Source organism: Phalaenopsis equestris, unplaced genomic scaffold, assembly GCF_001263595.1.
Source record: "Phalaenopsis equestris unplaced genomic scaffold, ASM126359v1 Scaffold236011, whole genome shotgun sequence".
Lineage (NCBI taxonomy): Eukaryota > Viridiplantae > Streptophyta > Magnoliopsida > Asparagales > Orchidaceae > Phalaenopsis > Phalaenopsis equestris.
The window spans coordinates 199,655-217,888 of NW_018253858.1; the positions used below are offsets into that span (position 1 = coordinate 199,655).

Consider the following 18,234-nt stretch of genomic DNA (forward strand, 5'->3'; position numbering starts at 1 on the left):
AATCTACCCCACAAAATATCAATCACTTCCATGCCTAACCAACCAACTCCAAATCTTTTCAGTGCAAGCTTAAAAAATTGACACTTTTGAGAAAATTTATGATTCATACATATATTCTCAAAAGATAGATTAGCTTTTAGATAAGATACAATTTAGAGATTTTGCTCTCAATTTATGAAGATTTTATGATTTGATTCTAGGTTTCCCACAACCAGGTTATGAGAGAAAACTTAAGATGAAGGTACTCTATAATCACTAAAGTTTAGCTTATAGTAGATATAATTTTGATTTAAGATTAGTTAAATTCATTGTTGTCAACGAGCAGATGGTAAAAGGAATGATGATGGGCAAGATCAAGATCCTAAGGTTATATTGTCCCAAGTTTTCATGAATTCTAGTCTAATTAGTCAAAAAAATAGCCAGTCTAAGATGACTAAAGGATCCTTTTCAAGGATCAAATGTTGTTTAAAAGAGCTTGCAGATCTAAAGCGACTATTTGTTTTAGAGGATAATTTTAATTTAACAGTTAATAGAAGACTTTGTGTTCATTCAAAATTTAGGCCATTAAAAGCCTTGTGCAAACAAAAGACCATATCTTTACCAAATTTTCAATTTCAATGCATAATTCCTAGAATGAGTTGGCAGAATTAGATCAAGGGTGTGAAGTTGAAGAATTATTGTTCATCATTAAGTTATGCCAATCCTAATAATCATGTTATAGAGGATCAGACTTGCGAAGTATGACTAATAACCCTATATGTCTGCTCGAGACTACCCATGTGTCGAATTTGTGTTTTGGATTGTAAAAATGAGTTTAAATTTATAAAAATAAATAAATATTTTTAAGAGTAATTGTATTATGTTTCTCATTTTTGGTGCCTACAATATTTTCTTGACTTTAGGTTCATGGATTTACATATTTGTCCAATCACACATGTAGACAAGTTAATTATAATTTTTAGTGCATATAACATCTTGATTATAGATTCAGTAATTTAAAATGTGAATTACAGCACATATGCACATGCTTCTTTTCGATGTGCTTGCACTTTTTAATGCACAAAAATAATGCACTTGCTAACACGCCCCAATTTGACTCCCTTCAAGTCAAACATAAAAAATAACTGTGCTGAATAATCCAATCAGACATATTTTGTAATAACACATCATCATATCCCTATCAAAGTCTAGATTTTATAATAATCCAAATAGATGAATTATAATCAATAATATGAAAGCCAATATAATTTAAACTATCAAACAAACAACAAAGTTTTTAAAAACTTCTAAAAATTTATGCATACCCAAAATCTTTAATTTATATAACTACAAAAAATATTTTCAAAATTCTAGATGAAAACAATAAAATGGTCAAAATTAGGTCACCTAACTATGGCCCCATTTACTTCTTTTCTTTTCATGAAATAAAAGTCAATGTAATATCTTATGAACTAAAAAGGTAGTGATAAAAATGATTGTAATATAAAATTCAAGCAAACAAGAAAAAAGCATTTAATTTCATGTTGACCATAAATAAAACTAATTTAGAGTATTAAATTTAAATTAAAAAATATTTTGATAATTGTATGAGCAAATGAAATAGTCATAGTAATAAACATAAATGCCAGCATAAAAATGGAATTAATTTTTTCAGTGTCAAATCATTAAAGAGGCTATGTTAGCACATATTATATAAAATTAATTATATTCGTTTTCTTTATAATTTACACTAGTTAGTCTTGCAAGTGTCGTATAATATCTACATAGACCTAGATAACTGTTATATTAACAATTTCCAAAATTCCAACTTAATCAAATATTGCAATCATCAATAACCTCTTAATTCATGGATGGACACCATATTAGGCTTTTAATAGCAGGAGTCAAGAGCCCCTTTTGATGCCTACAGATGTTCATCTCGTTAGATTTTTCGACTCTCGTTATACTGATCAATGTCATATGTCAAACTATCTTTACATAATATGGTCTTTCATAGACTACTTATTTTTTTAGCATCATCATAAACTTTTAGCTATTTGTAATATTTTTATATAGAAGCAATCATCAACATTTATCAATTTGTGAAAGAGGCATCAATATTAAAAATTTAAATTAACATCAAAATATTTGAATGGGTGTGATGTATCATAAAACATTGATAGCATAAAATTAAAATAGGATTGTTTTTAACAGTGCAATTCATTAGACTATTTAATAAAATTATATACAATTAAAATGCTTAACATGAACAAATTTTAATCATATGCACACACGATATGATAGGATAATAAAAATCGAAATCATTAGAGCCCTAAATTGTTTATTCAATATATTAGAGATTGAATATCTATAAGCGTTCAAAATTGTACAAAAAACACATTTATTTTTCTATAATTGTACGATTATTTTATATTTTTATTGTGTTTTATTTAATGTTTGTGCAGAAAATCAACAGAGCAATAATTTGAAGAGAAGGGAACAAAAACATCTGAAGCGCTGCGGCGCCAAATGCCCCAAACTTAAAGCAAAACAGGGAAAGTTCAGTGTCACAGCGCCATTTCTTAGCACTGAGGCACTATCATATACATGTGACAGCATTACAACCTCAACATAACACACCACCACATTAATGAGTTAATAGTAAGCAAACCAAGATTTCGGGGCCGCAATGCTACATTGCAGCGCCGCGGTGCTACATTATGTCCAAGACCCGACAGGACAGTTGTGAGTCAGTTGTAAAATGGACCTAGGAGAGTGCGTGAATGGGAATGAACAAAAATATGGTCTTTGAACATCGAAATGCATAACAGATCAACGTGGAGAGAGTATGGAGGAATTAGTGTTTAGAGTGTGGAGGAATTAGTGTATTTAGTGTGAAGTCAAAGAAAGTGAGAGTGAGAGTATGACATAATGTGTTTAGTGTGAAGTGAGAGTGAGTGAGAGTGAGTGGAATGGCTATGTAGTTGATACATATGAAGAAATCAAGTGTTAAAAATTCTTCAAGCTTAATTCAGGTGCTTTCATTTTCACTTTTTTTGTTGTTGTGTAATTATTTTCTTTCTTTGTGAATGTTATTTGAAAACATCTTGTGTAACCAAGTGTTAATTCTTTGGATCAATGTTACTTTTGATTGATTTTAATTTGGCAAATTTATTTGGAATGAAAATGATTTAGTATTATATCGTTAACTCGGAACTTCATTTAAATGCATTTTCACAATATGTGTGTTAAAATAAAGGTAAAGTGCTTGAAAACATTGATAATCAAATGTATTTTTATTTTTATCCTATTTTATATTTTTTCATGGTATTTGTTATTATTTTATGATAGGAATACAAATGGACAAAACAATTTGGAGGACAATGATCAGTGTCGCGTTGGTACCAATCTGATCGCACCCCAGCGTTAAAATACCAGCGCCTCAGCTCTACCAATGTAGCACCTAGGCACCAGATGTGTAAGTTGAATCCAGAAACCTGAGTACATCATGCCTCTGCGTCACACTTGTGGCGCCTCAACACTAGTCCTTCAGCGCCCCATAGCCATATTTAGGGAGCCACAACCCCAGAATCCGCAACTAGAACAAGAGAGCATGGCACTCTGACACCACAAATTGGCTCCTAGTGCCCAAATATAGTGTTCTGGTGTTATATCGCAGTGTCGTGGCACCACCACCCGACAAGAGGCGGCTTGACTCCTACTTTAACAGTTTCGACAGTGATCTGAAGAGCAATTCTATAAAATTGAGCTTTTAGAAAGGCTGAGGGGACTTATGGTTGTATGTATATGTAAATGAATAGCAGGTAGTAAAAAGTGTGTGAGAAAAGTGTTGCAAGGGAGCATTTTAGAAAGGGATTTGCAAAAGAGCGAGAATATTTCAAGAGAAGATCAATTCAAGTGTTTTCTTTTTGATCTCTTGTGCAACTGTGTTTAGAATTTAATATCTTCACTTCATATTTATGAAAATATTTTGTAACTAAAGTCCACAAATTCTTTGAATTAGTGATTATTTGTGATTTTTAGTCATCAAAATTGTGTTTGTGTACTTCATTAAACTATGTTAATGTGTTAAATTTTTGCGAGTCATTTACTTTCAGGTTCATCGATTAATATTAGTATTTAGTCAAATTGAAGAATTGATTTAATTATTTGTGGGATTGATGTTTAGACAATATAATTCTTATACTACTTGACCAATACGTGCATTTAAGAAATTTTTGGCGTCACTGTCAAAAAACAATGTTTAATTTCTTACAATAGATTAATATTAATCTAAATCCTTTAAGTATTATTTCAGTTTTGTGTGCTTTAAGTTGGTGCTTGTTCAATAATTGCTACTATTTTGTTGTACCATTGTTTATTTTTGTGTGCCAATGAATCTGAATTTTTCCTTCTTCTAAAAAGTGTTTTCTATAGCATAACACCGCAGCACCATTTTATTACCACCACAGTGCTACGTTTCAGTATGTTATTTTTCCTTGTGACCTTAATTACTTTTATTTGTTAACTATATGTATTATAATTTATACTTTCTTTGTAAATATTAGTATACAGTCACTTATTAGTATTAAGTGTTGCATGCATAAGACTGAACCTAGTGAACTTGTATCTTTTAACCCTAGAATAGAAAATACTCTTACAAAAAATCAAAAAACAAAACATAACCAAAAATAATATAAGAAATGGTGAATCTTAAAGGGGAAAATGATGAACCTATACCACTTAGGGACTTTACTAACCTTTTTATAGATGGAGTGCACTAGAGAATTAGTAAACCTACAATCAATGCTAATAACTTTGAACTCAAACCAACAATCATTCAAATGATCCAAAACTCAATTTTTGGGCTCACGTGTAGAAGATCCAAACTCAAATTACTAGTTTATGGTTAACTTTTTTTTGTTTGCCACAATGTTTTATTCGTGTCTCGAACATCTGGCAAGTGTATTACAAAGATGTGAAGAGACCAATATTGCTAAATTGAGAACAATGACAATTCATGCTCACTGAATGCATGCTTCAAAGACAAAAAAAAATTTTACAAGGATCTGGAGAGATTGAGCTAAAATTCAAGTGCTTTAGGATTTACCTCCACCAACAGCTATTCGAGAAATTAAAAACATTCGAGTTGAACATTTTATTATAGTTTTTTCTAAAATTATCAAATATTTAAGTCATTTATTAGAGAAATAAATCACATTTGGTTTCAATTGAGAGTTCTTAGAAGCTTTTGAGTTACCAAAATGAAAGTTGATCACCGCACTAATTATGTAGGACCTAACTAGAATCATCTTTTTGAATTGATGTGTGATATGAGGATTATGTGGTAGGAACTATCCTTGGGTAAATGATATACAAAGTATTTATGTCACTTATATGCTAGTAAAACTAGTATTGATACCCAAATCATTTACACTACCATTGGCATAGTCATAATATTCACATTTAACAAGTTTAGGTTTTACTTGATTGGTATTAGAGTCATTATTTATAAAGATCATTTTGCAATCAAATATTTTGTAATTAATAAAAATACTAAGCACATTTGATCCGTTGAATCCTTCTAGTACTTTTCGGAACTTGAGAAGGAAAATTTTAAGGCTTTTGAGTGATGATATAAATGAATATTTCTTGATGAATAGTTGTTTGTTGTGGTAGAGCAAATTATTCCTTAATATTTGGATATAACAAATTTCATTATAAGTGGTATTATTCCTTTTAACTTGACGCATAAGCAAAAAAAATATCTCTAATGTTATATTATTATTTAGAATGAACCTTATCATTTTAAAAGATGTAAAGATCAGATAATTAAAAGATATGTGCCCGAGATGAGGTGAAGAGTATTATTAGGCACTGTCACGATTCAAACTTTTGAGACATTTTAGAGAGCTTAGAACTACTTTTAAAATCTTACAATCAAGAAATTATAGACCTATAATTTTTATAGATGTCAATAAATACATTAAAAGAATTGATAAATGATCTTTTAAAAATACAAATGTTTCATGCAAGTGCACGTGTCGATCAAGTAGTATATGGATTATGAGTCCAGCTATCAATCTCATAGAGAACTTAGTTATTTCTTAAATTAAATGAAGCATTAGCCTATAAATCTACAAGTTTTAATCAATGTATTTCAAAAGCGAGTTTTTAAAATTTTAAATTCTACAAGATAAAAAAAAATTTTTTTTTTTGGATTTTTAATAAAAAAATCATTCAAGTTAGTGACGTGTTTAGGTTTAGATCTAATTCAAAATTTTTTAATGTAATTGAAAATCGAGAATAAAAATACTACTTATTCTTTTTTGAGATATTAAAAAGCATTGGAATTTCATATATTACAATATAAGTTCCTAAAACATGCAAAAACTATGAGGATTCTATTTCTCCTAATCGATTGCACTTATACATATTCTGCCAAAGAAATATGCATTACCCTATTTGTTCCAACAGGTTTCTTCCGAACTGACTAGATCAAAAGTTAGAATAGATCAATTGGTCAAATTGAATGTATATTAAGCTCATAAAGTTAACGCATCAACATATCTCAATTCATTTCAATAAAGTCTTAATAGATAAAAATCATAGCACAATCACTACCTCAAAAGAGTTTAAAACATTACACAACAATTTACAAAATTGAAATAAAAATACATGATAAGTATTAACATTAGAATAAGAGGAAATGTTAAAGAAAACACCCAAAATGATCTTCGCTTGAAATCTTCTCAATTCCTTCCGAAAATTCTTCCAAATAATCCCCAGAACATACTTGTCTCACTCCCTTACTGTACACACCCCTACCAGAAACTCCCACACACTTAAAGCCCTCATTTATATAGAAATGTGTGTCAAACCGAAATTGAAATCATCTGTAGCTATCTTTGGTCGGGTTGTGGCACCGCTACACTACCATGGGTGTTGCTTCCTAACGCCTGGTGGTCGATTTCTTCGGTTTTGATTGTTGGATATGGCACTGTGGCGCCTTGCATATGGCCCTAGTGGCAAACATGATTAGAGAGAGTCGTCTTAAATGGCTTGGTCACATTAAATGCTGACCATTTGATGATTCGGATATGAGAGTAGATGTTTTAGATTCAACTTATGTTAAACAAAGGTAGAGAAAGACTTGGGTATGTTGTATAAAAAATGAACTTAATTTATTAAAATTAAATCAAAATATGACACTCGATTTATGGAGAAAAAGGATTCACGTAGCCAACCCTACTTAGTGGGATAAATGTTTATTATTGTTGTTGTTGTATTAGCAAACAGTATACTAGTTTTTATCCAATGCAGAAAATTTTCAAATTTGATTTTAAAAATCCTAAAGCCTACAAAAAACAAAAATATTTTTAGATCTTTTTGGGTTTTTAATAGAAAACTCATTCAAGTTATTGATGTGTTTAGGTTTAGATCAAGATCACATTTTATTAATGCAGTGCGAATCGAGAATAAAAATACTCCATAATCTCTTCCAAAATATTAAGAAATATTAGAGTTTCTTATTACATTTTATTTTCCCAAAACTTACAAAAACTCACATGATTCTATTCTTCTCAACTAATTGCACTTTTGTGGTAGCAATATATCTATTCTACCAAAGAAATGTGTTAACCAAATAGTTCCATCAGGTTTCTATCAAACTCACAAGATCAAAACAAATTTTAACATGTCAATTGACTACTTTCAAAGTAAATTAAGCTAGAAGAAAACCATATCTCAAGTCATTCAAGCAAATGCCTTTAATTGAAGAAAACCATAATGCAATCACTAACCCAAAGGAGTCTAAAACTTAATTGCACAACATATTTACAAGTGAGAATGAGCGTACAAGAAATCTATAGCTCTAGAATAAGAGAAAAAGATTTTAACTTAAAATTTTCTCGAACCTTTACAAAAATCCTTCTAAATACTCCCCAGAATACACTTCTCTCACTCCCTTACATACAAATTGTACATGCCCCTAATAGCCTCACTCACACACGAAAAGCCCACCAATAGATAGATTTACATGTCAAATTGTTGCCAAAACCGTTTGTAGCCATCTCTAGTTGGGTTGTGGCATCGTGAATCCGTAATGTAGCATCGCAGTGCTATCATGGACGTTGGGGTGCTACTTCCTAATGTCAGGGTGTCGAGTTCTTGGGTTTTGATTGCTGCTTCTAGCACTGCAGTGCCCTAAATATGGCATTGTGGCACTCTGATCCTGGCGTTAAGGCGCCATTCATTTGGCACCGATGTATCAGGCTCTCAAGATTCCTAATAAAAAATCTACATTTGGGTGTTGATGTGCTACATCAATGGCATTGAGGCTCTAATGGTCTAGCTTCGGGGTCTGGTTCTATTATGCACTTCTCTTCCAAGTCATTTTCATTTTGCTAACATCCTATCTAAAACACAAGTAAATACGTTGAAGAAATGAAAATAGAACATACAAATAAATAAAACTCCATAAATTTTTACATGTTTCCAATATTTAACAATAAATATCAGCAAGTAGGTAATTTCTTAAGAGGAATGAACTATCCTTAAATTATATTCTGAAAGTTGAGATATTGAAATATGTGGTAAATAAATTTTATGAGACATTTTGGAACAAATTAGGGGTCAATGCAAAATACTGAATAAAACACATCATTCACTTCAAACTGCAATAGGACATGTATCTAGCGTAAGAAAGAAAAAATGACATTCTTAGAGATGCAAAATAACAAATCAAGGTGTCTTATTATTTTACTACAATAATACTACATAATTACGTACAAGGCATCAATCATAGATTGAACCAGAGTTTGAGGAAAGAGATGTTAATGAAAGCTTTGTTCAACCAGAGGCACATAATTTTAGAATACAAAACTACATAGTTGAAGCTTCTAGCATGAATATCAATGCAAACTTAGTTGATGGGGAAAGAGCAAAGAGGATGAGTAACATTAGAAATAATATCTCCATACAACTATATCATTCGAAAAGGTAATACATATGTAAGTACTTCACACTATCACTTTATTTTTGTTCAACATTGTTATTACTTTCTTCAGTAGTAAACACTTTTATAATCATACTTTAACTTTTATTATTATTTCTATATTACAAATTTACTAATGAAATTTAAAGTGAAGTCACAAATAAAAAATCATTTAAACTTAATCATGATAGAATATATGTAAAATTATGGTGTTCTTGTTGTGTATGTTGTAATGCATTTTCATTTCATCATAGCGCTCATTTTTTTGTGAAAAGAAAATGACATTCAATATTTACAAACACATTTGTTCAATTTATAAAGTAATATAGTATTAAAGTAATTTAAATAATCCATTGGAGGCGTCCATTTTTAAATATATTATAAATTGCTCCATTGTATAAGTTAATATATGGACATAACATTAGTCATCTATTAAAAATTATTGATACGTCAAATATTGCATTATTTATTTTTTTAGTAATCATTGGCCTTAATTTTATAAAGTAAATTGTAGACTAAACAATAAATCTATGAATGCTCTTCATTGAAATAAATTTGATCTATAAAATTTCACAGATTAAATATTTTGCAGTAAAATTTTAAAGTTATATTTACTGACTTCATAAAAAAAGGCATTTTATTATGTTATATTAAAAAAGATACAACTAACAGTTTAACCAGTTATATAATATACAACCTTTTAGTTTAAGAAAGCACGCATAAAAGAAAATTATTCAATGTCATATTATCAACTTTAATAGTAGCAACTTTAAAACACTATTTTCTCTAAAACAGCTTTTAAACAAACTTTTTGAAAAAACAGCAACTTAATCAAACAGGCCCCAAGAAAAATAATTTGATGGTGTTTCACCTACCATAATAAAGGGAGTGTGACTAATAGCTTGTCAACCGAAAGCCCTCATCTTCCTTGTAGCTTATTTTTCACTAAGTTGTGGATTTTATGATTGCCTCCATCGATTTTTCTATTTACCTGTATGTGGTTGACTAAAGAAAACTTCATGTTAAACCATTTTAATGGAATCATATCACATTGGTGTTGATGAATTGCGATTCATATCAATTACTATTGTGAAAAGAAAGTCATTGCAAGTGAAAATAAAATTCTTTCAAAATTTCATGACAAGATTAATAGTTATTTTCTCTAGTTGCATTGCTTCAATGCCCTAGATGTGACAATCCACCAAAACTAGCAAAGAGGCAGATATCATCATCCTTTTCATGTCAAATAAATGAAGGACCGAAAGAAATCCATCCCACGTATGATTGAACAGTTAGCTCAGTTGACAAAAGAAGCTCATGTAGAATTAACAAAATTGGCATTTCTTGATAAACACTTTAACATCATGCATTATTGTAGCCCAATAACAGCCATGTCAAAGTACTATCTTTGAAAACATGGACATTCTTTGTCATACTTATTGCTAAGAATTTCTCTCTACATATCAAGATATCTGGTTGGGGGCATTTCTAAGTTACTATTAAATGGGATGTCCAATAAAGTTCTTGGTTGGACATGAAGTGCCTACCAACTTTTTGTTGTAGCATCCTTGCTTCAACACAATTGAGAGCACTTCTTGATTTTCAATGTTATGAAAAATGACGAAAATAAAGCGAAATATGGAACGAAAAAATTTGCACGCAGAAAAACACCAGAGCGACCCACAAATTTACGTGATTCGGCAAATTTGCCTATGTCCACAGAGCTGCAAAGGGTTTTATTTCTTCAAAGAATTACACCGTCGAGCGTCTCGACATTTACAAGAAAATCCTATTTTCTTCTTTCTTCTCTCACTTCCTCTCTTTCTCTTCTTCTCTTTCTCTCTTAGAGAACTTGACCTGACCTGGCTTGGCTTCATGACAAGCCATACGAGGCTATTTATAGAAACCAAGAGAGCGGTAGGCGGGAAGTAGGTGAGTGGTAGGTGGATGTGGTAGGTGGAAAGGTAGGTGGGAAGGTAAGTGAGCGGTACGTGAGATTCTTAATTAGGAAGCTGATTAAATTATCGTGGATCGAGTCTCCACAGTACCCAACAATTCTCCCAATTTGAGACTGGGACACTGGCTGCATCACCTACTGGCTGCATCATCTATCTACTAGTTGTACCGACTTTTTCCTCAAACATGATATTCTCTACCTCTGCAACTCAAAGACCCTATCTTCATGCCAGAAGACCAGCTGAACTCGAGCACAACTTTAATTTCTCACGAGTAACACTCTCAGTTAACATATCACCATCAATGTAGCCTTGTAACACCAAGCTCTTTCCTAGGTTACTCTTATATCTGCTTACAACTCCCATTGCATGAGCAATATTGCATGAGCAATATTCTTTCTGCCCCTGTTGAAAGCCCTTCTCAACAAGTTCAGTTTTGTACCTCTTACTTCCACCAAGCGTCGCATTCACCTTGTACACCAACTTGTTGTGCAATGTCTTCTTCCTTGGTGGAAGTTCTACCAACTCCCAAGTCCGATTTCCTGGCAGGGAATCTGTCTCCTCCTCCTTAGTCAGCTCTCACTTGCTCGAATTCTCATCTTGCAAGATTTCTTTATAACTCTGTGGTTTTTTACCATTTGTCTGTACAAGATCTGGTTTTCCTACCTTTGGCGCTCTGCCACTTTTCAAGAAACTGATCTTCTTCTGCTTCCACATAATGCACCTCTGACTCATGTGTCATCGTCTGAGTAAATTTGTACTCACATATAGTGTGTTAGTTTTCTTACCCCGAGTTAGTACTAATGCTCCTTTGGTAACCTTTCAGGTGTTATCTGAGAACACCACCGAATGACCACCCTCATTAAGCTGCCCAACAAAGATGACATTTTTCTTCAACTCAGGAACGTGTCTGACCTTTTGCAAAGTCCATTCGCTCTTCTTAAGGAGTGTAATATCAACGTATCCTATCCTCACCACGTCTAAAGCTTATACATCAGTCAGATATATCTTCCCAAAGTTATCTGCAACATAATTTAGCATTAACTCCCGGCGGAAAGATGTATGGAAGGAAACCCCTGAATCCAGTATCCAGTCATCAACAGAACTGTGAACTATCAGCAATAGCGTATCCTGTATTTCTTCAATTACAACATTAGCGTCATCATTTTCTTTCTTTTTAGGATTCCTGCAGTTCATTTTTATGTGGTCGCCTTGCCACAATTCCAACAGGTTGTCTGCTGACCAGACTTTAATTTTGATCTTCGTTTGTTTGAGTTCCTGTCGTGTGATCTCTATCTGGAACCAACATTAAGCGTCGAACTTGAACACGAGACCTCGACAGAATCTTTCTTGCGCACCTCCTCAGCCAAAATTAAATCACGAATATCATCATATTTCATCTTAAATTTACCCGCAGAACTGTTAACTATCATCCTTAAAGCTTCCCAGTTATTTAGCAATGAAGTCAATAATATCAGCGCACGTATCTCGTCATCAAAATCAATTTTAATAGATGACAATTGATTTGTGTATTATTGAAATCATTCAGGTGTAGAGCAACGGACACACCTTCCGTCATCTTCAAGTTGAATATTTTTTTCATCAAGTGCACATTGTTATTCACCGATGGATTTTCATACATATCTGATAAAGCCACCATGAGATCTACAGTCGTTATCTCCTTGATGACGTTGTGGGCAACCGATCTCGACAGGGTTAGTCGAATAACCCCCAGAACCTGTCGAACCAACAGATTTCATTTTGCCTCTTCCATCTTTTCCGGCCACTTTCCCAGTAACGAAAGATGGAGTTTTTTCTCATAAAGGTAGTTCTCTATCTGCATCTTAAAGTAAGCAAAATTTGTGTCATTAACTTCTCGATCTCTAATGTCATCACTTCGTCTTCGTTCATCATACTTCCTTAGATCCGAACCAAAGTCTCTGATACCAATTATTATGAAAAACAATGAGAATAAAGCGAAAAATGGAACGAGAAAAATTGCACGCAGAAAAACACCAGAGCGACACAGATTTAAGCAGTTCGGCAAATTTGTCTACGTCTACGAAGCTACAGAGGATTTTATTTCTTCGAGAAATTACACCGTCGAGCGTCTCGACGTTTACAAGAAAATCTTTATTTTTTTCTCTCTCTTCCTCTCTCTTTCTCTTCCTCTCATTTCTCTCTTAGAGGATTTGGCTTGACCTGGCTTGGCTTCATGACAAGCTATAAGAGACTATTTACAGAGACTAGGAGAACAGTAGGTGCGAGGTAGGTGAGTGGTAGGTGGATGTGATTTGTGAGCGGTATGTGGGAAGGTAGGTGAGCGTTATGTGAGATTCTTAATTAGGAAACTAATTAAATTGTGGTGGACCGGGTCTCCACATTACCCATCTCCACATTCCCAACAGTCAGTTAGTCAGAAATTAGAGTGAACAATATTCAACTCAACTGGTTGCATTAATTCGAGTTCATTGATTTATAAGATTGCATCCCTAATGGAACAAGCATGAGGTTATGAAATCATACTTTGCTTATAAGTCCACCAATTGATTCTCGTCTTAAAACATACTTTGCCAATAATATGCAAGTCTCAGCTTTGGCCTAGCTTAGGCATCAAGATAAGAAGTGTGCTCTTCATATTCCACGTTGAGTTAGTCAACCTCTACATGAGTCATTGAAAACTAACAAATTATTAACTCTAATACTAAGTGTGTTCTCATAATTTGTCAATAAGTCCACCAATTGATTCTCCTCTCTAAAAAACATGCTTTGCCTATAATGTGTAAATCTCAGCTTTGGTCTTGCCCAGGCAGCATCAAGATAAAAATTGCTCTCTTCATTATCTATGTTGAACTCGTTGACCTCAACATATGTCATGGAAAACTAACAGCTTATGAACTCTAATACTAAGTGTGGCACAAAGCACGACTAAAATTGCTTCATGCTCATGCTTATTGTTGGTGGCCTCAAACATGAGGTACAGAGAATGTGATAGAATACTCCTATGCAGATGAGACTACACCCATTCCCCTACCATTTTCAACAGATGTTCTATCAACTTGCATATAGAAACAATCCACTTATGAGCAAACTTCGACTTCTAGTGGCTAGTTAAATTCAATAAACACAATGATCGCTAAAAGCATGAGTAAGACTTGCTTGGATGTTCTGTGAAAACAGTATTTTGTATTTGATAGATCAAAAAGTTCTAATTCTCCTTACCAAGATAACAAGGCCATACTAAATTCTCCATGATTGAATAATGTACTCCAACTTCCATTACAGCCTTTATCATATGACAGCTATTTGTTCCATCATGAATCCTCACAGCACAAAGCTAGGCTAATTGCCATTTCTCTAAGACACTCCAAAAGTGGTTCTCAGCCCTGATCCACTTAATATCGAAGGTGATGTTGATTGCCATTTGAGTTCCTAAAATGAGCATAGACTACTTGACTGTCAAACCAAAGAGTGGAGGTTTGCAAATAAGTAACTAGCATTGGTATAAGACTAATTCAAATTCATAGAGTTGGTGTAGATTCTTCCCGACCATCACAAAATGGGAGAAACACCTGGGATGTTACATCACCAAAATGAATCACACTTTACGAAGCTTACTAAGATTGCCTTTGATTTATTTGATTGCTTCATCGGCAACATTCCTCTTTCTTTGTTATATCCTACTTTAATGGGCATCTAAGCCAGAAAAAAGGCACTCGGGTTCAAAGCAATGATAACATGCTATTTTTTAATAAGGAAATTAAAATGGTAATGAAAATTACCTTCGATGAGGGAGCTGACTTGAAAACTCTGCGTAATATTACACAACTATGAGAGTAAAAAGGGCTTAACAAAAAGGAGTCATTGGCCGAATAAGCAACGTACATCCACCAAGCACCACTAATAATATAACGTAAGCCAATCAAAATCAACAAAATCGAACCTGACGAACAAGAGGCACCGTCGGCGCCAGAAAAACGCATACATTGCTACTCGGTTTTCTTATGAGATGGCCGAGCTCATACATGAGGAGCACGGCGATGTGGGTCTTTCCACATCCAGTCCCCAAATAGACAATCACATTCTCTTCCGTTGCCTTTTTACAGAGATCCATCTGGTAACTGCGAACAAAGCCAGGTGAATAAACTGCTCATCAGAATCGGAGCAGCGAAAAAGAAGAAACCTATAGCCGATCCTGAATTGGGGAAAGAGAAGAAAGAAGGATGCCCACTCACCTCCTCGCGATTATTCTCGGATCCTTCTTCGCTCCCTTCGAAGAGCCCGGCCTTTCTTCATCATCCATCGCATGAAGCCGGAAAGGGGAAGAAGGAAGTAGCGGGGGAGGAGTGAAGGCGAAGAGGAGCCGCGACGGAGGAATTTATTGAGGTGAGGCCTCATTCCTCCGAAGGACTTTGCTTCCCGTACAAGGAATGTGACCGGAACCAACGAATCAATTCGTAACTATTTGGCTTCGCTTTTAGATTGTGGAGGCATGCTGACATCGGAAGTCGCGGTGACGATAGACAAATGTGGGTCGTGTTTTTCCAAAATAGTGGGAGAAATTGGGGATTAACTAGCTTAATTTTTTATTTACATCATCATATTTTTATACAGTTTTTATTTAAATAAATAAATAAAATATTAATTTAATTTTTTGATTGATGCAATAAGTTTTTTTTAGCTATAACAATTTTATATTTATTTTCTTAAAATTTTTATTATAGTTTTTCATTAAATTATGTCTAATGGCAAAAAACTTCTATTAATATCATGAGATCATAAACTCGAGAATTACGGTCTGTTTGGGGGAACTGCAGCTCATTAAAGAATCCGTTGATACGCTAATTAAAAATAATCTGCTAATAAGCTAAGTGCGGTGGCTATTAGAAATTTTTATTTTTTTGGAAAAACGAGACCGCTGTCAGAAAACTGTCACCGCACTTAGATATGTGCAGTGTGAAAGCGCTGCTTTCAACGTCTTCAAAACGCATAAGCTGTCGAAACGCATTTTACCCAAACAGTTCAGGTGCGTTTTCAAAACACCGCCGCACCCAATAAGCTGCCCTAAACAGACCCTTAATGTCTATACGTGTGATTATGAATATTTTCACTAAAAAATTATATATATATATATATATATATATAGAATTTTTAAGATTTGCGATGTTTCCATCTGGTTGGTGAATAGGAACATTGAACATCTTTTCATTTTTCCTTGGACGATTTTGGATTATTCAAGATATCGACTTCCGTTATACTTGGACTGCATTAGGTTTATTTTCTTCAAAGGCTTGAATTTATCCGACCTAATATTCAAAAAGCCTCAAAAAAGAAACTTATGTATTGAAGATTAAAAGCATTAGCCACAACGCTAAACTCTAATTTTAGAATTACTAACCTTATATATAATCTCATAATGCTTCAGCTTATTTTGACGGCAGATATATACCTGTGCGTTCCGTGGCCTGTTGGTAGAGCAGCCACTTTGAAATTAGTAAGTCCCCTCAAATCACGGGTTCAAATCTACACCCGTGTGTAGGGTGTGGTACTCGAATATTTCGGGAGTGGTGCGTTAGGGATGGTCGGGTAATAAATAAAAAATTTCGGTTAATAACTATATAATTTATTATTTAAATAGTATTTAAGGTAGTTTTATTTTATAACTTCAGAATCATTTTTTTTCTTTTATTTTTATTTAAATTTATCTCATTTTGTAAATGCAAATCAATATATAATTCCATATGTATAGCTTTTATATTTCTATTTAGTATAGAAAAGCTTTTTTTATTATTAAATTATAGGAGAATTTACATGAATGCCACTCAATTCATGTATATTTACATATCAAACACCTTGTTGAATCCAGATTTATCAGTAAATCACACTCAATAAATAAAGCGTAAGTAAGAGAGAGAAAGAAAGAGACTGAGAGTGACATAGAGAGGAGTGAACAGTAATGAATGGAAATATATCGTGTCTTACTCATGAAATGATCTCCCAATTTATATACGAGAAGGTAAAACATGACAATGTTACATTTTCCCCCTACTTTAACAGAGTCTACACTACGATATTTTTAGTATTTTTTATGGATATGTTTATCATTCAACTTCTCTTTAGGCCATTTGAATAAGCTTAATGGCTTTTGGGTTGGCAAGATGATCAGCTTGAGTGGAAATATATTGTGTCTTACTCATGAAATGATCTCTCAATTTATATGGGAGAAGGTAAAACATGATAATGTTACATTTTTCCCCTACTTTAATGAAGTTCGCACTACAGTATTTTTAGTCTTTTTTATGGATATGTCTATCATTCAACTACTCTTTAGGTCATTCGGATAAGCTTAATTGCTTTTGGATTGGCAAGATGATCAGCTTGATTGGTTGAGATCTGCTGGGTTAAATGGGATCAACTTGGTCAGTTGAGTTTGGTTGATATAGAACGATCAGTTGATATGGTATGGTTGTCGATCATTAACCTCTGAGGAGGGGCCTCTGAATGTCTCTAATATGGTTGGAGATGTTGGGTAACATGGTCTTCCTTGGATTGGCTCTTTCATAATGGTTAGTTCGGATGTCTTTCTAACTCATTTCTAATAAGATAGCTCGAGCTTGGGTCATTTGCTTGTCTTTTTTTTCCTCCATGTGGCTCGATCAGCTTTGCTCTTGTTGGTTTTACCTCGAACAGCTTTACTCAATCAAACAAGTGGGGCTTACGGTCTTCTGTTGGTGTGGTTTCTCTCATCATACACATTTCTTCTGGACAGTTAGATCTTCTCAGAATCAGAGCCGACACATTTTTATGTAAATATTTTAATTTCTCGATTTATTATTTATTGAAAGTGGCTTTGCGATAAAAATAATATAATTTAATACAAAAGCTAGATTTCATTTATTATTAATCAATGCTTCAATATTTAAACTCCTTTAATTTATATGCCTTTTATACTTATAAATAAGGCATGTCGTGACTCTTCACACTCCTTATTTTCTTTGCTACCCCTCTCTTTTGAATTGGTTAGCTTCTAAGTGTTGTAATGGAGAATGTGTCAAATCCCTCAAGTGATGTCCCCGGCAAAGATCTAATTCTTGTAGCCTTCAAGAGACCTAAGGAGCAGTACCACCCAAAAAAGGAAAGGAAGAAAAAAATCATTATTAAAAAGAGAAAAGTGATTACACTAGAGGATCAAGTCATCTAATTTGCTTTTCAGCACTGAGCGGAGTAACGTTCAGACGACTAGACCGACCATCCATTCATCATCCCAACCATCTATTGTGGCACAAGACTCACCAATCCAACTAG

The 18,234-nt window shown here is 33.4% G+C and overlaps 1 protein-coding gene across 3 annotated transcripts in view; it reads right to left on the reverse strand.

Moving 5' to 3' along the window:
* Nucleotides 1–15,467, reverse strand: part of LOC110039261 (endoribonuclease Dicer homolog 4) — a 131,791-nt gene extending 116,324 nt beyond the window's left edge. For 2 of the 3 annotated variants that reach the window (XM_020744268.1, XM_020744267.1), the window contains exons 1-2: nt 15,165–15,467; nt 14,873–15,050 (exon numbers count right to left, since the gene is read on the reverse strand). In XM_020744268.1, coding sequence (XP_020599927.1) covers nt 14,873–15,050; nt 15,165–15,232 — 246 coding nt within the window. In that variant the 5' untranslated portion in view covers nt 15,233–15,467. Of the gene's footprint in view, nt 1–9,849; nt 10,059–14,872; nt 15,051–15,164 lie in introns of those variants that run through there. The other variant, XM_020744269.1, reaches the window with a different exon arrangement.
* Between the last annotated feature and the right edge of the window lie 2,767 nt (nt 15,468–18,234).